At 33.6% G+C, this 27,649-nt stretch overlaps 3 protein-coding genes across 6 annotated transcripts in view; 2 read left to right on the plus strand and 1 right to left on the minus strand.

Moving 5' to 3' along the window:
- The window catches only part of LOC127790007 (calcium-binding protein CBP-like), a 79,038-nt gene that overhangs the window by 24,314 nt on the left and 27,075 nt on the right, over positions 1 to 27,649 (minus strand). Inside the window, exon 4 of one of the 2 annotated variants that reach the window (XM_052319204.1) lies at positions 17,384 to 17,556. The exons of the other annotated variant lie outside the window; for it this stretch is intronic. Coding sequence (XP_052175164.1) covers positions 17,452 to 17,556 — 105 coding nt within the window. The 3' untranslated portion in view covers positions 17,384 to 17,451. Of the gene's footprint in view, positions 1 to 17,383; positions 17,557 to 27,649 lie in introns of those variants that run through there. 2 annotated transcript variants of the gene reach the window in all.
- Positions 1,925 to 26,405, plus strand: LOC127790003 (alpha carbonic anhydrase 4-like). 3 transcript variants are annotated; one of them, XM_052319197.1, is made up of 7 exons: positions 1,925 to 2,073; positions 2,260 to 2,471; positions 2,916 to 3,022; positions 3,101 to 3,203; positions 3,423 to 3,581; positions 4,054 to 4,107; positions 4,351 to 4,528. In XM_052319197.1, the coding sequence occupies exons 1-7, from the start codon at positions 1,959 to 1,961 to the stop codon at positions 4,426 to 4,428; spliced, it is 828 nt and encodes a 275-aa protein (XP_052175157.1). In that variant the 5' UTR covers positions 1,925 to 1,958; the 3' UTR covers positions 4,429 to 4,528. The 3 variants fall into 3 exon arrangements, with proteins under 3 accessions (XP_052175157.1, XP_052175156.1, XP_052175154.1); XM_052319196.1 differs by lacking the exons at positions 2,260 to 2,471; positions 2,916 to 3,022; positions 3,101 to 3,203; ... (1 more) ...; positions 4,054 to 4,107; positions 4,351 to 4,528 and adding exons at positions 24,101 to 24,312; positions 24,755 to 24,861; positions 24,935 to 25,037; ... (1 more) ...; positions 25,904 to 25,957; positions 26,194 to 26,405 and having other exon boundaries at positions 1,939 to 2,073; XM_052319194.1 differs by lacking the exons at positions 1,925 to 2,073; positions 2,260 to 2,471; positions 2,916 to 3,022; ... (2 more) ...; positions 4,054 to 4,107; positions 4,351 to 4,528 and adding exons at positions 23,751 to 23,898; positions 24,101 to 24,312; positions 24,755 to 24,861; ... (2 more) ...; positions 25,904 to 25,957; positions 26,194 to 26,405.
- On the plus strand, positions 15,766 to 17,264 carry LOC127790009 (alpha carbonic anhydrase 4-like). Its single transcript, XM_052319206.1, has 4 exons — positions 15,766 to 16,034; positions 16,269 to 16,427; positions 16,864 to 16,917; positions 17,043 to 17,264. Exons 1-4 carry the CDS (start codon positions 15,879 to 15,881, stop codon positions 17,118 to 17,120), a joined length of 447 nt encoding a protein of 148 aa, XP_052175166.1. The 5' UTR covers positions 15,766 to 15,878; the 3' UTR covers positions 17,121 to 17,264.

The raw sequence follows: 27,649 nt of genomic DNA on the forward strand, positions 1-27,649 counted from the left end.
TCAAGCCTTGTACTTTATTTTTGAGAGATTATTGTAATTAAGAAATTTATCTCTTAAATTCTCTCTTTATTACACTTCTTGTATTTCCTAGCTTGTGTAGCTAGAGGGCCTACTTGGTTTAAGTGGGAGGTTGTATTTCCTAGTTTGTGTAGTTAGAGGGCTTACTTGTGTAAGTAGGAGGTTCTAGTGAATTGGTTTAAAATCCTTAATGGAAGCTAAGGTAGTGGATTAGGTTTGGTTTAAACCGAACCACTATAAATCATTTGTATTCTTCTCTTGTCCTTGTGTTATTTAGTTTGCTTATCATTGCTAGCATTTCCATCAAAAGCATTTCAAAGTTCTATCAAGTTTTTAAAAATAACCAATTCACCCCCTCTTGGTGTATGCCATAGCATCTCCCGGTCTAACATTTGCTACCTCACTTGGTGTGGGCAATTTAGGCCCTCTTCCCTTGAGGAGAAATTGGCCAAGTTTAGAAAGCAAACACCAAAAGCTTACTCATCAACAGGTAACAATACTTAATTTGTTAAATGTTTCTTGCATCTTGCTAAAACAACTTAGGTATATGAAATTATATGTTCTTTTACTGTGCATTTGAATGCACGTATGTTTTAAAATCACATGAACCCCATATGTGAATCCCAACAATCTTTTCTTAATATATGGCGTAAAACCATCCCTTTCGTTTGAAACACCATAGTGACAAACAACAAACAATGAAAAAGGAAGAATAAGTACCCCAAACAAATATGTCTTTGACAAATTCTATTCTCGCACAAAGTTAATTATCATATATTCTCTTTAAACACCCTTTGTGATTTCTCAAGGTATCCATTGAAAGGTGTTTGTGAGAAGTGTTTAATTCATTGAATTCTTTTATGCCATTCATTTAAGTATTCAATGAGTACTTTGAATTGTATTATGAATAGGGTTATGAATTTTAACCTATCTAACATCAAGTGTCACTTGGACTTTAGTCTTATCTTTCAAACCAATAGAAAAAACATGAATAGTTTTGGTTAAGTGGCTAACCATTGAAGCCATGCCCAAGTCAAACTCTCATCCAAGTGTGTGTGTTTTTTTTAAATTAACATATTGTTAGAATATTTTGGAGAACGATTTTATATTATATAGATCTTTTATGTATTCTTTGTAATGTTTTTATATTTATTTATTATCTATTTATTTTAGCCACATAAAATATATATATATATGTAATTGTTCTAGACAATACCAATCAAAATACAGTATCATATCAATACAATACATTTTGATACTTTTCTACTTAATTTCTTTTTATCTTTTCTAACATATATATATATATATGATGTTAGAGAGCCATATTTTTTTCTATCATGAAGCTATAGATTTTGTTTTTATCTTTCTCAACGTATATAATAATTAATTAGTAATTCTAATTCTATACGAAAAATGCTACATCAAGTTCCTACATAATAGCATTGCTTGGGGAAGGATAACTTGACGTGTTTAAAAAGATGTAGCTGTGAGTTGTCTTACTCTAATCTTCAAACTAATTAATTAGGTATCTATTAGCAATATATCAATTAATTCATTAGAGTTTGTCAATTTCATGTGTGGAACATATGGATGTACTTGTGAAGACCATTACTTCGATGTGGTACTGTTATATATAGATAAATTTGTATGCACTTCATAAAAAGAATTCATCTTTCTAACGTTTCTAGGTCTATTGTTATCTTCATAGAAGAGGTTGGCAAGGCTAAAAATAGAGTCGTTGACTATGTGGGAATTTGAGGAGACTAATTCTCCTTCTCTTTTGTTTTTATCAAGATTTTTTTCTTAATCAACAAATATTAATCATTGAGGGTGTATAGGTCTGCTGACTCTGCGTGCATAATTATATATATAAATATGAGTTCAATCGAGTCCAAATTAGTATGGAGAAAAAATCTCTTAGTTAAATCTTTCTTTGAGCCATGGCCAAGTTGTCCTTCAATTCATTCTCAATTCTCCTCTCTCTTTCCTTGGCTGCCTTCATTCTAACTTCACATAACCTCTTCTCCATCTCCACTGCTTTTGAAGCTGAAGTTGGTATTAAATTTTTTTCATTTATTAATTCTTCACTCCACTGCCTGACTGCCATCTATCAATCTGTCTATAATTTATGCATGTACATACATATAGATCCACTGTATAAAAAAATTAATTCCTTGCTATACACACACACACTCTTATAACGATAATATATACCGTTAATGCAACACAATATACGTACAGATAATGAAACAGCTTTCAGCTACGATGAAAGTAGTGGAAACGGACCATCAAGATGGGGGCAGCTCAATCCGGAATGGCGAATTTGCAACAATGGAACCATGCAGTCTCCCATTGATATTCCTGTCTCAAAAGTGCCGCCTCGTATGGGCAATTTGACGATAGACTACAAGCCTGCCCCTGCCACACTTCAAAATAGAGAGCACGATATCGCTGTAAGCATTCGTACTATAATAAACAACTCCTCTTTCCCTTTACATAAATTTCAATATGGTTACCCCAAGTCTACACTCCAAGGGTAGCCATTGTTGCTCTTTCAGTTGATACGATTGTAAAAAAGAAACACGGGATCCAGAATAAACAACTGGATATATATATATATATATATTGAATATGTATGGTTGCTTATACAGGCATTTATAGATAAACATACCTAAAATAAAGATAAAGTTAACCAAGATATATATGCGCCCAATTAACCCAATCAACTCTAAAGAATATTTAAATTGGCAATAAACTAACTAAATATAATTCAGACTTAAACTAATCTGATTCTAATTAATATGGTCGATCGAGACCATCTTTGGCAATGATAGTGCTAAAATCCTTTGAGCCACGAAACTGGTGGCAATGGGGTCGTCCTCCTGTCTTGTCTTCAGGTTTTTTGGAATGGAGATGCAGGTGGAATTAACATAAATGGGATTGATTTCAAACTCCAACAATGTCACTGGCATTCTCCTACAGAGCACGCCTTCGATGGAATAAGGTCTTCTTCTTCTTCTTCTTCGAATAGTTTAAAAAAAAATAAAAAATAAATCCGTCAAACGAATATTTGTATATGCAGGTACCAATTGGAGCTTCATGCTGTGCATATGAGCTCCAATGGAACAATTGCTGTCATTGGAGTTCTATACAAATATGGCTCACCTGATCCTTTCCTTGCCAAGGTATACAAATAATATGAATATGACTATGGATTGAAATGATTAGAGAGCTCAAATCTTATTATAATATGTCTTATTAATCTAATGGAATTAAGACATATGATTGTTATTGTTAGTTATAATGAATTCAAAACAATAAGTGATGCATATTTAACCCTCGCGGGAGATAATTGAAAGAATAGCGATGGATGAAATATATATATTATTTTTTTGCTTTTAAAGCTGATGGCCATCAAGTCGCTGGGGAAGGAAGACGAAGACGTGGGGATTGTAAATCCGGAAGACATCAAGTTTGGGAGCATAGAGTTCTACTACAGATACATGGGTTCTCTTACTGCCCCTCCATGCACAGAGGGTGTTGTTTGGACTGTACTCAGCAAGGTTCTTTCCTAACTTAATCAGATTTATAAAAAAAAAAAAAAAAAAGCAATTGAAAAAAGATAACAAAGGTGGAATTATATATATATATATATATAGACAGATAGATAGATTTCTTTTCATATTCCTTTCAAGAAGAAACCTTGTTCCAAAACAGCCTGAAGATATCTATATATTAATAGTACCAAGCAAACTGTTAAGAAGTGATCAAATAAATCAGTTTAAGTTTAAAATTAAATTAGTCTGAGTTAGATTGAATTTATGTCTTCAATTCAGATATTCTTTAGATTTTATTGAGTTGATTAGCATTATTTGAATTTTGTTTATTTTTTTTATAAATACCTCTGTAAATAATCATATATAGACGTCATTTTAAGTTTAATTTAACTGCTTATTGTTTTAGATCTGCTTTCTCTAACCTAAACGTTAGCTAATCAATGTTTTGCTTTTGTTGTGGTGGTGGGGGTGGGGGCAGGTTAGAACAGTTTCAAGGGAACAAGTTCAAGCATTAAGGGATGCTGTCCATGATGTAAGTGCATTTTATCAAACACCACCCCACATTGGGCTAAACATTTATACTTGATTTTTTTATATAATTTTATATATAATATGAGAAATAACTAAAAAGTATTTATATTAAGAATGTGAAAATATTTCAATTCTAAACTTTATATTTTATATGAAGTGATAATTACTATCAAGTTAATAATATATATCATACTCGTTTAGAAATTGATGATTTATTTACTTTTAATTATTTATTGTTTTCCAGGGATTCGAGTATAATGCAAGGCCCATACAACCACGAAATGGAAGAAGCATTTTGTTTCTCACTTCCAAGACAGGATAAATTAAAATACAATCAAATAGGGTTGAGTATGTACCCGAATAAATAAGTATCTTGGAATATGTCATGGTTTATCTCCATGCATCTTGAATAAAGTAATCAAATGAAGGCTAAATTTTATGTATTTATTTATCTAAATTATATTGATTATTCTTATATTTTTATTTTTATATACATAACATAAGTTATACACCTAATATATAGATTTTATAATAAAAATAAGCAGTACCGTACCTGAGATTTGGGGGCCCTGAGGCGAAATATAAAAATAGGCCCCAAATCATAGAATACATTTAAATTTTATTTTTCATAATAAAATATAAAAAAAATAAATTAATATTTATACCATATCAACGAATAAAATTAAAAATTTTCTAGATTATCAATTAAAAACTACTCTCCTTACAGTTTTGGAGACAAAAATATCACTTAAGTTTACATAATCAAGTTGTTCTGCTAACATCAATAAAATAGACATAGCTATCCAATAATACAAATCTCCTAATGTATCATAAACAAAAAACAAAATGATTCATGAAGGAGAAACTAACCGTAACTGCTGAAAGTTGATTCGTTCAAGCTAAGCAGTAAGCAGATATGGATTTTGGAGAAGCAGATCTGCTTCAAAGACTAAATTTGATTATCTGAGGCAGCGCGATCGGAGACAGGAGGCTGCATTTAGAGGTTGGAGCGACGATGAGTGTCTGAGTGAGGCAGCGAGCCACTGAACACCAACCACGAGGGCGAGCAACCGTCGATCGAGCAGCAATGGGCGAGAAAGAGAGGGCGAGAGCGAGAGGGCGAGCTCGGCGAGGGCAAAGGGTGATGATCTGAAGGAACAGGGAGAGGATAAAGAAGCAAGAGCGAGGGCGAGCCACCGACGGCGAAGGCAAGCCGGCAAAGACGAGACACAAGGACGAGAGCAACAGAGAGGGAGTGACAGAGCTAGAGAGGGCAACGAAAGCGAGAAAGGGAGAAGGGCACGACGAACGTGAAGCTTTGCATGGGGAGGGGGTAGACCGTGGTCCGTGAGCGGCTAGGCTGGGCTGGGCGACTGGGCCCTTACCAAAAGGGGGTTTCCTATTTATGGGCCCCCAAATAGCCAAATTTTCATGGACCCTCAGGCAGCTGCCTCATGGGCCTCATGAAAGGTCCGACCCTGAAAATAAGAAGTACCATATACATAAAAATATATATATATATCCCTAATTTACAATAAAAAAAGTTATTACATCAAACAGTGTTATTATTTTCACTAGGAATTACGATATTAATAAACTCAAAAGACTTTTTTTCTTTATTTGGTAACATCAAAGTATAAAGCAAACATTACCCTTAAATAGTTTTAAGGGGCATCCTTCATATGTGGTGCCACCTATATTTTCAAAATTCATAGAAGGAAAGTAAATAATAAATGGGTTCAAAATGAATTAAAAAAAAATCAAAAATAATTTGTCATGTCATTTATCCATTTGGACTATTCGATTCATTTTGTTATTTCTCTATGTGTAAACTTTTTCTGAATGAATTTAAAATTTCAAATAAGTTTCTTTTTCAAAAAAAAAAAAAAATGTTCAATGTTCCCCTGAGGCACCATTTAATTTTGTTTGTTAATTAATCAATGGTGGAATTAGCTACACAAAATTTTATACAATTAATTACCATATCTATGTAACATTAGTATGTTATATTGATATATATTTATATATAAATGTACAGTCTTTTGTAGTAGAATATATTTGATGTTTGTAATTTGTAGAACGCCCATTGCAACTTTATTTCAGAGTCTTTTCAGTTAGCCTTTATATATATTAATTTAAAATAGAACTCCGAAATGTTTGCAAACACTAAAACTTTCATTCGACGAAAAATACTTCTTAGTATAATAAATAAAGAGGAGATACGATGATTTGAGAGGAATGGATGGATGGTAACGATTTAATTCATCTCAAAATTTATTGACATTCACAATTGTACTTTCAGTAAAAAGAAAATACATATTTGATTATGCAATTCCAAAGTGTTCGTGCAAGTGGGTTGAGTTGCAGAGCGAGGCAATGTTTTGTTGTTAGGGCCACTAAGAACAACTCTTCTAATTTCAAAATTCTTCAACCCGATCGCCAGAGACTCGACAAGTAAAGTAGGAGGAGGAGGAGGAGGACATGTTTGGTCGTTGGAGCCACTCGTTGGAACAGATTTTTGATAGTAATATGTTTTAATGAGATATCACCTAAAAGGGTATTTTGATGTACTCTTGTATATTATAATTTATAACATGGCGCCGTATCTTTATTTATGTCTCCCTCTTGAATGAGTCTTTACATTTCTTGTTAAGAAATTTATTTTTAAGTTGTTAAAAATCTGTGAACAAGATTATTTAGAACAATATTTTTTAAAGAGTAATGTTGTTTATTTAGAACAATATCTCTAATCTAGTTGATGCTTTTTTATTGAAAAATAAAAAAGTGCATGTAACCATATTTACATTGCACCTTTTTATTTTTCAATAAAAATGTACCAACTAAACTGAAAATTCATCTCTAGTCTAGATAAATAGTAGTACTCTTTCTTAAATTGTTCTTCATTCTTAGATTCCTTAAATGAGGATTTTAATTAATTGAGTATAAATTATCACATAAGTTTACTACATTTGATTAGTATGATAAATTAATAAAAATGATGATGAGCCATAAGCCATAAAGTATAATAAGATGCATCAACAAACATATGGATGATTGTTAGTTGAACAATGTATCGAACTTGACATTAATAACAAATCACAGGGTTAAGAAAATTAATGATTTGTTATTAGTTCTAATTGTGTAAGTGATCATCTGACTTAAACCAATATAATTGTCTTGTATATTAGTGTTTGAGATTTGTTAGCGTATGTTAACTTACCTTAATCGTGGGTGAGAATGTTTTTTGATGGTTTCCTTTTACTAGTATATGAAACTATGTGTTTGTCAAATAAGATTCATGACCTTCAGTGTGGGGTGAACGTGTTATGCAATTTTATGTTGGATGGTAATAGAAGTCTTTGGTCAAGACAGAATGATTGAAAAATAATTTTTAATGTGTCATCTCATATCACACCAAATAAGATCTATCATATAGACAAGGCCGACCCTGGGCATCGACTGTCTAGGCCTGCCTAGAGCCCATGCCCATTTCAAGCCACTTTCTGAGCCATGTCCATTTCAGTTTTTAGATTTTAAATTAATTAAAAATTAAAAATAATAAATTTAAAAATTAAAGAGATATAAGGGGCTCATTCCTATTTCAAGCCATTATAAATTTTTAATTAATCTCAATCTCTCACATTCTTTTATTAATAATCAATCACATTCCTATGCACCTTGCAATGGCACCCATCTCCTCACAACTATTTCATGTATTTTTAATTAATTCCAATCTCCCCCTTGTATGATTGTATTACAACTATTTGCATATGCCTGGCAGTGGCTGCGACTCCATTGTCTGCCTCAGTTCCTCTTTTTCTTAATTTTTTATCCATCCATTCTTACTGGCATCTACTATCAATCTACGCAAGCATAGGTCTTCAATCCAACCGATTTGATCACAACTACGCCTTCTCTTCAGATGTTCCATTTTTGTTCTCATCATCCTGTTGTGTGACTTATCAAGTATATCTTTTGATTTTTTTGTTAACCCTTAAATTATCAATTAATTTTGTGTATATATTTCAATATTTGTGATCCCTCTATTATTAGTGAATCTACACTAATAGATTGACAATGGTGTTTGTTGAAAAACATATGTTTGAATAAATTAATTGTAATAGTTTAATTATTGATTTTTCATTTAAAAATGCTAGGAGAAAATTTAAAGTGAAATATTATGAATTTTATATAATAAAAAAATTATTCGTATTAATTTTATTTTTAAATATATTCGTAAAGGGCTCCATAAATAATTTCGCTTAGGGCCCTTAAAATCTCAGGGCTAGCCCTACATATAGAATCAAGTTAGTAAGTTTAATCAGCTCATAGCTCTTACTCAATCAAGATGTTAGTAATGAAATAATTGAATTACCTGATAATCATCAAAAAAATAGATTCACTCAGAATTGATTTCATTCGCTTGACAACACTCAAGATCTTTAAGATGTTTCAAGAATATATAGAGATTCTCGAAAGTATATAGAGAAATTCTTGAAATATATCAAAGAGTTCGATCAACGTAAAAGGAATTTAATGTTTCCAAATTATTTCTTGATGGTGAATCTAAAAAGTTACATACCTAAAAGTAAAGTGACAAAATAAGTAATATCAAGCTTGTATTATGTTATTAATAGTTAATAGAGGAGCTAAATCCAACTAAGCATGTCTTGTAGCATAAAAATATAAAACGATCAATTGATTTTCCAAAGCTAAAACCAATTGCCGATTGCTTTTTAAATTTGAAGAAACTATCATATGCATGTGGCCATAGGTCGATAGTTTTTGTTCGACAGATTATGAAGAATAATTTGTCAATTAACTTCTCACATCTGCTATATTTTCAATTCAATGGATTATCAGATAATTCCATTGGATTATCAGATAATTCCATTGAATTATCTCAAGCTTTGCATATAAATAGAGAAATGGAAGAAGAGATGAAAAAGATAAATCTCACAATAATTTTTTATTTTTCTTCTATTCTCTTCTCTTATTCATGAGCCTCGTTCTCCTTCATTTAAAAACAAAAATAAGGCTGCACATTTCCTTTGACAGTTTTCAACTAGCACAAGGAAGCTTCAAAGGCTTTTGCTACCTCACTTGGTGTGGGCAATTTAGGCCCTCTCCACTTGAGGAGAGATTGGTCAAGTTTAGAAAGCAAACACCAAATTTAAAAGCTTACTCATCAACAGGTAACAATACTTAATTTGTTAAATGTTTCTTACATACTGCTAAAACAACTAACCTATATGAAATTATATGTTCTTTTACTGTGCATTTGAATGCACGTATGTTTTAAAATCACATGAACCCCATATGCGAATCCCAACAATCTCTTCTTAATATATGGGGTAAAACCATCTCTTTCGTTTGAAACATCATGGTGACAAACAACAGGCAATGAAAAAAGAAGAATAAGTACCCCAAACAAATATGTCTTTGACAAATTCTATTCTCGCACAAAGTTAATTATCATAAATTCTCATTAAGCACCCTTTGTGATTCCTCAAGGTATCCTTTGAAAGGTGTTTGTGAGAAGTGTTTAATTCATTGAATTCTTTTATGCCATTCATTTAAGTATCAATGAGTACTTTGAATTTGGCTATCTATACAATGTATGTACATTGAAAACAAAATAAAGCAATCAAACACTATTTCTTGTTTTTCTTTCTTAAAAAAAAAAAAAACTGAAAACAAATAACTTGTCATATGACTCTTAAAATTTGTTTTTTTGGTCGATGGCACTTGCTATATTTAATAATTTTTTGAAAAAAAATCAAATTTATAATTTTTCTGCCTTTCCAAATGCCAAAAGGCCCTCTTAAATCAAAATCATTGTATGTTTATAAGCAAGTTAAAAAGTTAAATTCATGTAGTGATCACACAAAAATTTCAATTAATTATACACTTATTTTATTTAATTAGTTAAACCAAATCTATAGAAGGTTAGAAGAACATTAAGACACGAATTAACAAGTGCAAGGAAATCGAGACCTGTAGTTTAAGCAATTGTTGATTAGAAGGGAGATTCATAGCCATTTATCTACAACATGTGGTCTCTCGATCCAATCACTCTGAGACAACTAACTTTACCTTTTCCTAACTTAATGAAACCAAACCCACATAAAATTGAAAACATTAATTTGAGAGACCAGTCAACGATAATAGGAAAAGCAGCACCAACCCGTTCACCACTTCCAGGCTTACAAACATTTCTCGTGTAAAGAATAGCCCACTGCTCGTTTATCTTGCAAGCTTCTTGTGTTAGGCTTGCGGATCATTTATTAGGCTTATTGGAGAAGCAGAGGCCAAAGCTCAACATCAAATATTCCCTTTTTCAGGTACCAAGCTTCGAATTCTTGGTCATGTGCATATTTTTTTTAAAAATATAATACTACGCCTACCAAAATTCAAGCAAATTTAGTGATATCAATATTTCTTTTAACCACACAATCAATTCAAATAAAATTCTAAGTTATGAGGGCTCAACTGTGAATTCCTCCAGTTCTGAAGACTGTAATACAAATTAAGCTGTGAATCCATTTGGTCCAAGTATGAAGTTTCAGCATCTAATAATTGTATAACTAAAGAGAAATTTAAATAAAACTAACAAACCACTTGAAAAGGGAAAATGAGTGGCTTTATTAAAAATGGGGGAAAAGACAAATGAATCTGTATTGGCGTTGATGGGAGTGGGGAGGATAAGGAAGAGTTGGCATAATTTATGAAAAAACGAGTGAACACGTAAAAAAATTTTATGCATTCACCTAACGCATAATTTAATGCATCATTTGTGGGCTTGCGTTGCGTACCCAATAATAAAATCTTCTAAAGTAATTGTGTTATACGTAGGCATGCCATCTAATAAGAAAATTGAATGCTTTAATTAGTTTAACCATCCATTTCTTCGTCAAACTGAGAAAGTACTGTGGTCTAACATTCTATGTATACTATTATATATATATATAAACAGTATATATATATGTATATAAACAGATGATAATCAATTAATTATATATTATCATAATATATATATATAAACATATGATAATCCATTAATTATATATTATCATTACATGAGGGATGTCGGGCAACCAGTGAAGGAGATGTTGCTGTGAAAAGAATCAATTGCGCCTAAAAAAATTTAATTAGAAAAGTAGAAACCACTCACTCTTTAATCTACGACTTAACTAAGCATTGACTTAACAATTAATTTTTAGGAGTTTACTAATCCTATTAATAAATGTAGTTCTAATTTCATCTCCGTAAACAAAGTGTGCGGCCTTGTAAACTGGGGTTCTAGACACTCCACATACATTCACTCATTTTAAGTTTTGTCTTACATGTAATATTTATAATATTTATAATAATTATTAGTTATTATTTTTATTAGTGTCTTTTTTTTAACAAGGAAACTATAGGGCACAAGCTAACTGGTTGCATCGAAATGAGTTTAATTAGGTTAACAAATTAGATTAATATAATTAAATAGTCTAACATAAAGATTTATTAAGGTACTACACTCGACTAATTTAAAATATAAAAACTAAACAATACCACAAGAAGCAAAACCAGACAGCCACAACAAGCCAAACAAAAACTAAGCCACAAGCAATGGAACATAATCACCATGCTCTGCCTTAAATCCCCTAATTGAATTAATTCAACGAACAAAAAAAGGTTAAACTTCAAAATTCACAAAATAGAGAGAAGACAATTTTTTCCTTGGATCAGTGAAGGGAGGAAACAACAACTAACTGCCCTCCTATAAGTATCCCTGCCCGGATATCCCAACTACTCAGTCTGTCCGAACAAAAGCGCTTATATAAGGGAAGAGAAATAGACACAAGATAAAAATACCATGGCATGCATACATAAAAAATACAACAGCGAAAGCGAAAACGGTAAACATGCACGTCTACAAGTAGCCCGCTAAAATAGCGGTCACGGAGTATATAAATATATACAAACCCTGTGCCAATAAATAGGAGATACAAGGAACAACCCGGCACAGTCAGAAATAAAAAACAGAAGTTCTAACAAAATATCAGAGATGACGGGAGGCAGTTAACTGTACACCCTACCAACACAGATGGCTGCTAGGCGGCGCGGTCCTCGCCCTCGGCCTTTGCTTTACCCTTACCTGGAATGATGAAAAGTAAGGTGAGTCGTAAGACTCAACAAATTTATATGAAAATGAAGGCTATAACATGAATAGAAGAGGAGATCACCCCAAATATAGACCCATATGTACACACAAACCATGTGACGTAACAATACAATAGTAGCGCATAATAAAAGCACATACCGGTCCTTGGGGCCCACATAAGATATCTGGCACCTAAGTCCCACACCAACCTGCCGCTGTCCTGAAAGACAACATAAATCACCACAAACCTGTGCGCACTGTCTCAGGTCGGTACTCCTATCACCCGTATCCATGTCGGTACTCCCGACACCCAAGCCATAGGCTCTCTCAGAACGGTACTCCCGTCCGAGAACTAAATACTACCAGTAACCATGCAATGCACATAAAATGCAATAGCGTAGTGAGCATCAACGTGATACATGGCGCCCATACATCCAGGCATCAGGCCATGCTTTGCCCATATAGTAAACCGCACGCGATGCATATGCTCGTGCTGGATGCATATGCTCGTGCTGGATGCATCATAACCAAGCTAGGATGTTCGTGACCAAGTATAACCAAATCATGAGAATCCCAACATGCAGCCCGTACCCATGTGCATACCAAACCATGCAACGAGAATAAAATGTAACCAGGCATGCTATAATCACATAACGGCAGAGCTAGTCAGCAGTGCTTGGGACCGGTCAGCAGTTAGTGACTAGGAGAGACTAACCGATGACCTAAGATAGACTGTACAGCAGTCACACCGTCACCGAACAGCCAATCCTTGCCCCCACTGCACAACCGCTCTAGCCAATAAACAACCAAAAATCCAATAATAATACTCGAACAGCTAAGAACCTAGCCCCAGGTGAGTACGGCATCATTCCCATAGGCTTGGGGGTGGTACAAACCCCCGTAGGCAATCAACGAATAAAATCCTCGAGACTAGATTAATAAATTAAATTTTTAAAACACACTGTTTAAAATTTCATAATTTATTAACAACCAAAACAAACGAAGGGAGGTCAAATAAACTGACAACGAAAGAATCGACGAGGTGGGTATGAAGAACTTGCCTTTACAAAGATATCCTTACGCTTGATTCAACCCAACACGGTAAAAATTATACCAACTGCAATATCCCAATTATTTACCAAAATTAATAAAATTGAGCTCTAAAAGAAATTCTAACCGTACAGAATATTAATTACTAGCTTAGCTACATACTTGGTAAATTAAATCTTGAATTAAACTGGATTTAATCCGATTTTTGGCCCCCAAAATCTCTCAAATTTCTTCTGCGCGCACGCTGTTGATTTCTGTAATTTGCTCACTGCTCAAATGCAAAAAGAAGCGCCCGAATTGGGCTTTAAATCGGCCAAACAATGAGCGGAGGAGAAGGCGCCACGTGGCAGCGCGTGGGCCAACCGCTGGAGGCCACCGCCTCTAACCGAAACGACGTCTTTTCAGACGTCCAGTGGCTGAAATAAATCAGCCAAAAATCCACCCTCGTGCGCGCACACCCGCGAATTGAACTCGTGACCTCGCCCTCGCCTGTCTCGTGCCCAAATCGCCCGCACCCACGCTCGCCTTCAACCTATATAGAGCAACCATTAAATTTAAATGATACTTCGAACCCTTTTACGAAAGCGCGCCAGCCACCCCTAACTTCCATTATTTACACCTCACCCCCTATATTAATTACACTAACACTCGGAACTTCCAAAAATCCCACAATTTAATTTATTTCAACTTTTTTTCTTATTCCATAAATTTTCTAACATAATTAATTAATTATCCTAATTTCTTATTTCCTTAAAAGCACATAATTTATTTTTTTTATTTAATCACAACAAATTTTTATAATATTTCTTTTAAATTAAATTATCTCAAAATTAAATTAAATTATCATTTATGAGACGTTACACCTCCAATGCCATCGTCGGACAGGAGCCTTCAAGATCGATAAAGAAAAAGGAGAGGAGATCAGGGTGGGCAAGGTAGAATAGGGCCTGAAGACTAGGGTTTTGAGAAAATGGAATTTGGGGGGTAAAAGGCTCAAAAGAGCCCATGGAAGGGGAAGAGGGGAGATCAAATCATAGTAATGAACAACGGGAAAAATCAATCAACTAGGCTATAGCGGATACGGAGGGGGACGTCGGCAGGGCAGCAAAAGAGACGGCCAATGCCGATAGGAGGCTGATATGATGACCAACTTTCCACTCCCTAAGAACACTAGAGAGAGCATACTATTGTTATAGTTTATTTTTTTTGCTCGATATTATTGTTAAAATTTAAAAAGAGGAGGAATATGAAGACTACAATTATATACATATATTCCTATGGCTGTCCGAAACATTTGACCATTTTCTCACGCAATCTTTGTTCTTGCCTTCCTTTCCCTGATTGTACAATATGAATTAATTATCCCATGCATGCATGGTTATAAATGTGCGTGATTTACACTTGGATTCAGTGCCCAAGCAGAGAGAGAGAGAGAGAGCAGCCAAGCCATGGCCATGTTCTCCTTAAGTTCATTTTCATTCCTACTCTCTCTCTCTCCTTCACTTCTTTCTTTTTGTCATCACATATCCTCTTCTTCTCCATGTCCACTGCTCTTCAATCTGAAGTTGGTACTCTCTCTCTCTCTCTCTCTCTCTCTCTCTCAGACGGGCATATCTCATGCATATATATTCAAGAAATTCGAAAACCCTTTTCTCCTAAAATTCTGTTTGTTTTTTCCTCTTTTCTTCGGAGATTATTCTCTTTGTATTTGTTGAATCAGAAACTTCAACGGTGCTTGGGAAGAAAGGAAAGAAAGACTTTCTCTGAATCCTTCGCTGATCATGGCTTTCAAGAATTCATTATATCTTTAATCAGTTCCAGTATTAATGCATGCCAGCCCTAAAGGCTACTCTTTACTTTTGAACTTCATTTTGTTCTTCTATATATATGAAAATTCCTACTTATGCAAACACTGTTAATGCAAAATAGAGGATGAAGCACCCTTCACCTACGAGGAAGGAAGTGAAAAAGGACCAGCAAAATGGGGGCAGATCGATCCGAATTGGCAAGTTTGCAACAGTGGAAAGATGCAGTCTCCCATTGACATCCCTTTCCCAAAAGTTCAGGTCTCCCCTGATTTGGGCAAATTGAAGAGGGACTACAAGCAATCCCCTGCCTCTATTAAAAATAGGGGTCACGATATCTCCGTAAGCAATTGTATTTTAATTTTAACATATTATAATTGTTTCTTCTCTTTTGTAATCAAGATTCAAAACTTCCAGAAATAAATTCTCACGTTATTAACAAAAAATAAAAATCATAAAATAATGTTAACGCGTGTTTTTCAATTGAAAATGGCCTTTGTCTTCAAGTGTTCTCATAAAAGCAGATGCTGTTTCAGGTTTCATGGAAAGAGGAAGCAGGAAAAATTAACATAAATGGGACTTACTATGAACTCCTCAAATGTCACTGGCATTTCCCTTCAGAGCACACCTTGAAGGGAACAAGGTTTTTCGTCTCTTCATCGGATTGAAAACAGTGATTCGTAAAAATAATTTGGAAAAATAAAAAGGCCTCGTAGTTCAAAATCTGATACATACACCTCTGACTCTTGAGATTTAGACTGAATTATGAAATGCAGAAAAAGAACACTCCATCAAGTATATATTTGGATATGCAGGTATGAGATGGAGCTTCATATTGTCCATATGAGCTCCAATGATGAAGCAATTGCTGTTACAGGAATTTTATACAAATATGGCCGACCTGATCCTTTCCTTGCCAAGGTACAAGTACTCTCAAAAAGTGCCATATAATGCACACATATAGATCTACTTCTGCTTTGGCTACAAACAAAATTTGCCAAAGCATTACAGTTGCAAATTTTATAGAAGTCATATTTATAAAAATTGGACCTCACCAAATGGAATTAAGACATTTGATGATTGTTCTTGGTCTTTATAATCATTTTGAACCAATAATTGGTATATAATTATTATAAGTTTTTTTGTTTTTTTAAGCTGCTGGAACACATCAAATCGATTGGGAAGGAAGAAAAGGTGCTAGGCATAGTGAACTCAGGAGACATCAAGTTTGGGAGCAGAAAGTACTACAGATACATGGGTTCTCTTACAACCCCTCCATGCACAGAGGGTGTTGTTTGGACAATACTCAACAAGGTTCTTTCCTATCTTCATTCGACACTTGCAAAATTAATGGGATCTAAATCTCAACTCAAGCGATGGTTCAATTGGTGTTGGAAGAATTTTAAGTACATCTAAAATTCACGCGTTTGACGTGCCAAGTTATGTCTTTTTTAAGCTACGTCCGCCACCTTTTTGGGTAGAGTCCTAGCTTATCTATGTGTGAGAGTCAAATGTGCATGAAATCGTACTAATCAAGCAAAACCTAAAACGACTAAGTTACCCCAAAAATGTAATAGGAACTAGGAATTCTTTGAAAGAAAGAAAGGGAATATAGGTCAAGTTATTTTCTTTTCATTTTCCTTTCCAGTTGAGAAACCTTGATCCAGAACATAGCTTAAATGTGTGTATATATATAGTACCAAGCAAACTTTCGCTAATTTAATGTTTTGCTTTTGTGGTGGTGGGGCAGGTGAGAACAGTTTCAAGGGAGCAAGTTAAAGCATTAAGGGATGCTGTCCATGATGTAAGGAATTTTATCATTCTTTCAGCTTTCCACTGTTGTTTTATGTTCACCAATCTTTCATGTTATCAAAGACATTGTTGGGCCAAATTTTATCCTTTTGACTGCTTTTGTTGGCTGTTTTCCAGGGATTTGAGGCAAATGCAAGGCCAATACAACCACTGTATGGAAGAAGCATTTTGTTCTACACTCCTAAGATAGGATAAATAAAATCAATACTCAACTCTACAACCAAGGTTCTGTAGTGTATGTTCTCAAATAAGTATCTAGGATGGCATTGCCTGCCTCCATTTTAAAAGTAAATGAGTTTATAGAACAAGGCTTTACGCCTGGTATTATTTGTCTTCACCTTGAAATCGAAACCAAATCCCATCTAATGATGCAAAGCAGGCGAACAAACATTAAATAACATGAATATAAGCTAACCCAACGAATTTATTACAAGAAACTGCAAGGAATGCTAGAAAAAGATACACGCACATTAAAACACTGTCAATACACTCCAAGCCACAACTCTTCTACAGACTACTTTGCATTCTAGGCGATGAGGAAGGGCAACACGGTTAGCATAAAAGATTCATAAGTGAAGGTCGCTGATCCTGAATAACTAGTGTCCTTCTCCTTGAATTTCTCCGTCAGACCCTGAAACAGAGATACTCCCATTCAACTCAATGGTAAATGAATCCAGACAATGAGCATTACTAATCCAACCAACCCACTGTAAATGTTTTTTCTGGAATATAAAGAGGGGGCCGGGGGAAAACAAGTAGCAGACGCTAAGGGTTTGTGTGATGCAGTTCAATTGATGCTATGCTAAAAATAAATTAATGAAAGTCAAATTTCTTTATGAGGAATATATTTTTGCTTATGAATAGGGACTACACTTGTAGCCACAGTAAGATTGCTCCTTCATGACTGAAAGATTATGAGTCTGAGTTGGTTGCAGAAAAAGTGTCTTTGCAAAGATATACAAAGAAAATACCATGCATAAATATAAATCTCTCCTAACCCTCACAAAGTAGAGAACCTCGTGCAGCATGGCAGGGATGACCTTAATATTTTTACTTGTACAAAATCTTCTTATTTTAGATATTATTGAGGCTTTAATGATGATATCTCAAAACTTTAAAGTAGTTACCAACAGTATTTTATACAGATAAAATTTGGTATTGAAACTACAAGGCAATTTGGCTTCATATGGACAATATGAATGATGTTTTCTTCTGGAAATTGACTATATCTCATCCATCTAAAGTTGCCTTGCCCTTTTTTGCAATTAATGTTTTCTTATTATATTCTTCCTTTTAAATTTCATCTCTTGATCACTGTTATTCTCTCCTCTTCCTTCTCCCCCTTTGTCCTCTCTTCCCTCAAGTCCATCCTTATTCTTTCTCTTTGTTGTACTTCTTTCTTCCTTCTCTCTCCATGACAAGAGTCAGTCAGCCCACTACTCTGTTTTCCCCTACAAGTTCTTATCTCATTTTGTTCAGGATTCTTTTCTATTTGTGTAGGTTGTCCCATCATATCTTCCATTTTCTCCTCCTTCCTCTCAATTTCTGCATCTTCTTTCGTTTGCTAATACTTCTTCTCTGTTCTATTTTTACTAAAGGCATCCCAATGCACAAAGCTATCCACTTTGTGAGGCCAGAGGGGAGGTTGTATTTGTATGCAGGGGTAAAATTAATAAACACTTATTAAATTTTAAAGTTGTAATTATTTGTTCGCTGAACTTTAAATTGTAACCAGTTAGTCACTGAACTTTACTCAACGTTAACCATCCATCACTCATTATAACTCTGTCAACTATTACAAACGGAAAATGCTAACGGAATTTGACATGGCTAACGGAATCTAACGTGGCAAAAAATAATTTAACATAGATTTACTGAACTTTAAAAATATAACTACTTACTCATTGAACTTTAAAGTTATGTAAAAAGGCTACTTCCACAACATGAACCCATGACCTTCCAATCATAAACGAGTTAATCTTACCTTTGCTACCAGGATTTACCCTCTCTCTACTCTATTTTTATTATTATATCTTTTCTTTTTAGGCGCCTCACATGTAAAGGAAGCTCCATAAGTCCAGGCTACATCTAAATACATCTTTATGAGTATCATATCCTGTACTAACTAGACACCTAACTCAAAAGACCACTTCACCCACTAGTTCACACAGTACAAATGCAGCAAACCCTTTCAGGTTAACCAAGTTGCTTTTTGGAACCTGGCTGGACTCAACATTTCCCTATATTAAGTTAGTACACATCTGAAACCTCAGATTAGGGAGGTGCAAAATCATTCTCCAATGGCAACAACCAATAATGATAATGGTGATGTCACAGAAAGCATACCTTAACAATGAGGCAACACTCAATAAAATTATCATATTCAATAGCCTTACTCCTTCCACCAGTTTTATCAAACTTGGACACCAGCAATTCCAAAACAACTGGTGAAACTGCAAATCCAAGGCTCAGCAGTGCCTCTCGCAGTTCTCCCATTTCAATCTTGCCACTTCGGTCCCTATCAAATTTCTCAAAGATTGCCTGAAACAATGAAATCCAAACAAACTTTTAAGTTATGAGGGCTCGATGAATAAAAATTCACAAATTTCAACACAGATGACAAAACTAGAAGACTCAACATACCCTCCAATTTTGGAGACTATAATACAACAACAACAGCAACAATATATCTAGCATTTATCCCACTATGTGGGGTCGGCTACATGAATTCTAGACTTCCATGTATTTCTGTCCTTTGACATATCTTCATTTAGATCCATACACTTCATATCAAAATTTAATGTCACTCTCAAAGTCTTCTTGGACCTGCCTCTACCTCTTTTTTTGACTAATTGTTCCATTTCATCAACTCTCCTCACAGGAGCGTCTCTTGGTCTCCTTCTCACATGACCAAACCATCTTAGTCTAGTCTCTCTCATCTTCTCCTCGATTGGCACTATTCCTACCTTATTACAAATAACTTCATTTCTAATTTTATCCTTCCTTGTACGACCGCACATCCATCTTAATATCATCATCTCCGCTACACTCGTCTTTTGCTCATGCTGGTATTAGACTGCCTAACATTCTAAGCTATACAACAAGACTGGTCTTATAGCTGTTCTATAAAAAAAAAAATTCAGTTTTAATGGGATTTTACCATCACATAACACCCTCGATGCATTTTTCCATTTTAGTCAACCTGCCTTAATTTTATGTGCGACATCCTCGTGAATTTCTCCATCTTTTTAAATCCCTGATCCCAAATATAGAAAATAGTCTTTTTTTTGTAAGATTTGATCTTCCAATTTTATTATAACATCATTCACTCTTACATTCTTACTAAATTTACATTCCATATATTCTGTTTTCTTTCTACTTAATTTAAATCCCTTAGATTCTAAATTGTTTCTCCACAACTCAAATTTAGTGTTCACTCATTCTTTTGTTTCATCCACCACAACACTATGTCATCTGCAAATAGCATACACCATGGCACCTCTATCTGAATATCTTTAGTGAGTCCATCCATTACTAGAACAAATAATTAAGTATGGACTTAGTGCAAAACCTTGATGCAATCCTATTGTATTTGTAAACGGTTCAGTATCCCCTCCACATGTTCTGACCCTTGTCTCTACACCGTGATACATGTCCTTAAGAGCTTGTATATAGGCTATTCTAACTCATTTCTTCTCTAAAACCCTCCATAATACTTCTCTAGGAACCCTATCATAGGCCTTTTCTAGATCTATAAACACTATATGTAGGTTCTTTTGATGATCCCAATACCTTTTCATTAAGCGCCTAAGTAGGTATATAGTTTCCATTGTTGACCTACCAAGTATGAAACCAAACTGATTTTTCGATATCTTTGTTTCTTTTCTGAGCCTCTGCTCTATTACTCTCTCCCAGAGTTTCATGGTATGGCTCATTAACTTAATTCCTCTGTAATTTTTATAGTTTTGAACATCTCCTTTATTCTTGTATATAGGAACCAAAGTACACTTCCTCCACTCATCTGACATCTTTTTTTATTTAAGGATTGCGTTAAATAATTACGTTAGCTAGGAGATGCCCTCTTCTCCCATGCATTTTCATGCTTCTATTGGTATATTATCTGGTCCTACTGTCTTATGATTTTTCATCTTTTTTAATGTTTATCTTATTTTATTTGAACTTATGCGTCGATAAAATGTATAGCTCACGTTCCCTTCGAAGTTACTAAGATGTCCCAACCTAATTCTTGTATCACCACTATCATTAAATAATTTTGTGAAATACTCATTCCATCTCTCTTTAATCGCTCCTTCTTTCACTAATACATTTTGATTTTCAAAAATAATAAGGATTACAATATTCCCTCTAAATTATAAGACGATAATAATAATAATTTATTTTTGAAAGTAAAAGAAGACTCTAATATTTTTATCTCTTTATTTTTCTCTCTTCGAGAAATATGATGCTTGACAAATAAGCTGGGAGGCCAACCCATTTATAGGCCTCCCTTACATGTTAAAAAACGTGTTGGTGGTGCCACATTTCGGCACCCTTCTCTTCCATTTTGTCAAAATTGCAGCTGTTCACTGCGGCTGCCTTTTGATTTTTGTTTTTTCTCTTTAACACGTTTCGGTACATGGCTGCACATTTTCCTTTATTTCCTTTAATTTCAAAATGGTTGTACCTTCCTTTTAACTTTCTTCTTTTCTTTTTCACACATCTCAACGTAACAATTATGTATTCAGAATCTATATACTTTGTGACATATAATTAATTATTTACAATACCAAGTTGTTATAATGTTTTTAAGTACATCCATAGATTTTAATTAATATAAAAAAATTCTCTATTATAATAAGTTGATTTAGAGTTCATGATATTATCACAAAAATCTAATAAGATATCATTTGAACTCTTAATTTAATAACAAATTGGATGTGCCTGACATGTGCATCTTAAACCAGGTTGGGTACAGCTTACCTTATGAATAGGGTTATGAATTTTAACCCATCTAACATCAAATGTCACTTGATGAATAGTTTAGTCTTATCTTTCAAACCAATAGAAAAAACTTGAATAGTTTTGGTTAAGTGGTTAACCATTGAAGCCATGCCCAAGTCAAACTCTCATCCAAGTATTTTTTTTTTAAATTAACATATTGTTAGAATATTTTGGAGAATGATTTTATATTATATAGATCTTTTATGTATTCTTTGTAATTTTTTTATATTTATTTATTATCTATTTATTTTAGCCACATAATATATATATATATGCAATTGTTCTAGACAATACCAATCAAAATACAGTACCATATCAATACAATACATTTTGATACTTTTCTACTTAATTTATTTTTTATCTTTTCTAACATATATATATGATGTTAGAGAGCCATATTTTTTTCTATCATGAAGCTATAGATTTTGTTTTTATCTTTCTCAACGTGTATAATAATTAATTAGTAATTCTAATTCTATACGAAAAATGCTACATCAAGTTCCTACGTTATAGCATTGCTTGGGGAAGGATAACTTGACCTATTTAAAAAGATGTAGCTGTGAGTTGAGTTAGAGGTTGTTTGGCTTAGCGGTTTGACCGTGTATAAGTCATTTGTGTACCTGATCCGCTATGGTACATTTGATGGTTAACTGTTTGACTTAGCGTTACAACTTATACGCTATCCCACTAAAAAGCTATTATAGCAACGTTTAGCAAAAGATGATATCCCTCAACTTTGCCAGAAAATACTGCTTCATTGACCAACAAAAATACCGAAATATCTTTCATTACCGCTACCCAAAGCTCTCATCTTTTCCGAAGCTGTGCTCTGCCATAACCGCCGCTGCCGCCATCGCCCCTCTTCCATACCGCCATCGTCGTCGTGCAACTAGGCCGCCGCAAACAGCTCGTGTTGGTGGGTCACGCCATCGTCTCATCTAGTTCCAACCTCGATCTCGCCATCGCCTCATCTGGTTCCAACCATCGTCTCATTAAGTTCGAGCAATCGTTGTGGGTCGCGCTATCGCCTCATCTGGTTCCAGCCATCGCCATCGCCTCATCAGGCGTCGCCTCCAACTTCGATCGCCGCCTCCCCTATTTTTTAAGAAAAAAATAAAAGATCTATATATATTATATTGATATATTTTTTAATAAGTATGTATAATTTATCTATTTTTTATTAAAAATAATATTTTCATAAATTTTATTTGTATTATTTAGCATCACGTCTATTTTAGTCTTTTTGTCAAGTTTTGACAACTTATTAGCTTTTACAAACTAAACGCATAACTATTAATTGATAGCTTAAAAGTATATTTATCCAAACACGTTATCAACTTAAACACTATACAACTTTTATACTAACTGCTAACTAACTTAAAAGCTCCAATTAAAAACGGTAAGCCAAACATCCTCTTAGTCTAATCTTCAAACTAATTAGGTATCTTTTAGCAATATATCAATTAATTCATTAGAGTTTGTCAATATTCATGAGTCAAACATATGGATCTACTTGTGAAGACCATTACTTCGATGAGGTGTTATATATAGACAAATTTGTATGCACTTCATAAAAAGAATTCATCTTTCTAACGTTTCTAGGTCTATATTGTTATCGTCATAGAAGAGGTTGGCAAGGCTAAAAATAGAGTCGTTGACTATGTGGGTATTTGAGGAGACTAATTCTCCTTCTCTTTTGTTTTTATCAAGATTTTTTTCTTAATCAACAAATATTAAACATTGAGGGTGTATAGGTTCGTTGACTCTGCGTGCATAATTATATATATAAATATGAGTTCAATCGAGTCCAAATTTAGTATGGAGAAAAAATCTCTTAGTTAAATCTTTCTTTGAGCCATGGCCAAGTTGTCCTTCAATTCATTCTCAATTCTCCTCTCTCTTTCCTTGGCTTCCTTCATTCTAACTTCACATAACCTCTTCTCCATCTCCACTGCTTTTGAAGCTGAAGTTGGTATTAAATTTTTTTCATTTATTAATTCTTCACTCCACTGCCTGACTGCCATCTATCAGTCTGTCTATAATTTATGCATGTACATACATATAGATCCACTGTATAAAAAAATTAATTCCTTGCTATATATACACACACACACACTTATTATAACAATAATATATACCTTATTATTAATGCAACACAATATACGTACGTACAGATGATGAAACAGCTTTCAGCTACGATGAAAGTAGTGGAAACGGACCATCAAGATGGGGGCAGCTCAATCCAGAATGGCGAATTTGCAACAATGGAACCATGCAGTCTCCCATTGATATTCCTGTCTCAAGAGTGCCGCCTCGTATGGGCAATTTGACGATAGACTACAAGCCTGCCCCTGCCACACTTCAAAATAGAGGACACGATATCGCTGTAAGCACTCATACTATATATAATAAACAACTCCTCTTTCCCTTTACACAAATTTCAATATGATTACCCCAAGTCTACACTCCAAGGGTAGCCATTGTTGCTCTTTCAGTTGATACGATTGTAAAAGAGAAACACGGGATCCAGAATAAACAACTGTATATATATGTTGAATGTATGGTTGCTTATACAGGCAAGCATTTATAGATAAACATACCTAAAATAAAGATAAAGTTAACCAAGATATATATATATATAAGCCCAATTAACCCAATCAACTCTAAAGAGTAATTAAATTGGCAATAAACTAACTAAATATAACTCAGACTTAAACTAATCTGATTCTAATTTGGTCGACCGAGACCATCTTTGACAATGATAGTGCTAAAATCCTTTGAGCCACGAAACTGGTGGCAATGGGGTTGTCCTCCTGTCTTGTCTTCAGGTTTATTGGAATGGAGATGCAGGTGGAATTAACATAAATGGGATTGATTTCAAACTCCAACAATGTCACTGGCATTCTCCTACAGAGCACGCCTTCGATGGAATAAGGTCTTCTTCTTCTTCTTCTTCGAATAGTTTAAAATAAAAAATAAATCCGTCTAACGAATATTTGTATATGCAGGTACCAATTGGAGCTTCATGCTGTGCATATGAGCTCCAATGGAACAATTGCTGTCATTGGAATTCTATACAAATATGGCTTACCTGATCCTTTCCTTGCAAAGGTATACAAATAATAAGAATATGACTATGGATTGGAATGATTAGAGAGCTCAAATCTTATTATAATATGTCTTATTAATCTAATGGAATTAAGACACATGATTGTTATTGTTAGTTATAATGAATTCAAAACAATAAGTGATGCATATTAATTAACCCTCGGGAGATAATTGAAAGAATAGCGATGGATGAAATATATATATATTTTTTTGCTTTTAAAGCTGATGGCAGACATCAAGTCGCTGGGGAAGGAAGACAAAGACGTGGGGATTGTAAATCCGGAAGACATCAAGTTTGGGAGCATAGAGTTCTACTACAGATACATGGGTTCTCTTACTGTCCCTCCATGCACAGAGGGTGTTGTTTGGACTGTACTCAGCAAGGTTCTTTCCTATCTTAATCTGATTTATTAAAAAAAAAAAAAGCAACTGAAAAAAGATAACAAAGGTGGAATTATATATATATATATATATATAAAAATTTATTTTCATCTTCCTTTCAAGTCAAGAAACCTTGTTCCAAAACATAGCCTGAAGATATCTATATATTAGTATAGTAGTGCCAAGCAAACTGTTAAGAAGTGATCAAATAATATAAATCAGTTTTAAGTTTAAAATTAAATTAGTCTGAGATAGATTGAATTTATCTCTCCAATTTAGATATTCTCTAGATTTTATTGAGTTGATTAGCATTATTTTAATTTTGTTTATTTTTTATAATAAATACGTACCTCGGTAAATAATCATAGATGTCAATTTAATTTTAATTTAGCTGCTCATTGTTTTAGATCTAGTACTACTTTCTCTAACATAAACGTAATTAGCTAATTAATGTTTTGCTTTTGTTGTGGTGGTGGGGGTGGGGGCAGGTTAGAACAGTTTCAAGGGAACAAGTTCAAGTATTAAGGGATGCTGTCCATGATGTAAGTGCATTTTATCAAACACCACCCCACATCGGGCTAAACATTTATACTTATATATAATTTTATATATAATATGAGAAATAACTAAAAAGTATTTATATTAAGAATGTGAAAATATTTTAATTCAAAAATTTATATTTTATATGAAGTGATAATTACTATCAAGTCAATAATATATATTATACTCGTTTAGAAATTGATGATTTATTTATTTTTAATTATTTATTACTTTTCAGGGATTCGAGTATAATGCAAGGCCCATACAACCACGAAATGGAAGAAGCATTTTGTTTCTCACTTCCAAGACAGGGTAAAATTAAAATACAATCAAATAAGGTTCACTATGGTTCACTATGTACCCAAATAAATAAGTATCTTAGAATATGACATGGTTTATCTCCATGCATATTGAATAAAGTAATCAAATAAAGGTTAAATTTTATGTATTTATTTATCTAAATTATATTGATTATTCTTATATTTTTATTTTTATATACATAACATGAGTTATACACCTAATATACAGATTTTATAATAAAAATAAGAAGTACCATATACATATAAATATATATCCCTATTTTACAATAAAAAAAAGTTATCACATTAAACAGTGTTATTATTTTCACTAGGAATTACGATATTAACAAACTCAAAAATGGTACTAGACACCAAAACCAAAAGACTTTTTTTCTTTATTTGGTAACATCAAAGTATAAAGCAAACATATTACCCTTAAATAGTTTTAAGGGACATGCTTCATATGTGGTGGCACCTATATTTTCAAAATTCATAGAAGGAAAGTAAATAATAAATGGGTTTAAAATGAATTAAAAAATATCAAAAATAGTTTGTAATGTCATTTATCAATTTGAGTATTTAAACATTATTATTAACTATTAGGGATAAGGATGGAATTAGCTACACAAAATTTTATACAATTAATTACCGTATGTTTGTAACATTAGTATGTTATATTGATATATATATATATAATCAGATTTAAAATAGAACCCCAAAATTCTTCTAGGAAGTAGGAACATGTCTTCTTCTGCATGCCAATTATTCGCTTATGCAATTCCAAGTGTGCAAGTGGGTTGAGCTGCAGAGCGAGCGAGGCAATGCTTTGTTGTTACGGCCACTAAGAACAACTCTTCTATTTTCAAAATTCTTCAACCCGATCGACAGAGACTCAACAAGTAAAGTAGGAGGAGGAGGAGGAGATGTTTGGTCGTTGGAGCCACTGATAACAGATTTTTGATAGTGATGCCTTAATGTTAAATCTAGATGATATCATCTAAAAGGGTATTTTGATGTACTCTGATAAATAGTAGTACTCTTTCTTAAATTGTTCTTCCTTCTTAGATTCCTTAAATGGGGATTTTAATTAATTGAGTATAAACTACCACATAAGTTTACTACATTTGATTAGTATGAGAAATTAATAATAAATGATGATGACCCACAAGCCATAAAGTATAATAAGATGCATCAATAAACATATGGATGATTGTTAGTTGAACAATGTATCGAACTTGACATTAATAACAAATCACAAGGTTAAGAAGATTAATGATTTGTTATTAGTTGTAATTGTGTAAGTGATCATTTGACTTAAACCAACATAATTGTCTTGTATATTGGTGTTTGAAATTTGTTAGAGTATGTTAACTTACCCTAATCGTGGGTGGAAAT

The sequence above is a fragment of the Diospyros lotus genome, chromosome 14 (genome assembly GCF_014633365.1).
Source record: "Diospyros lotus cultivar Yz01 chromosome 14, ASM1463336v1, whole genome shotgun sequence".
Lineage (NCBI taxonomy): Eukaryota > Viridiplantae > Streptophyta > Magnoliopsida > Ericales > Ebenaceae > Diospyros > Diospyros lotus.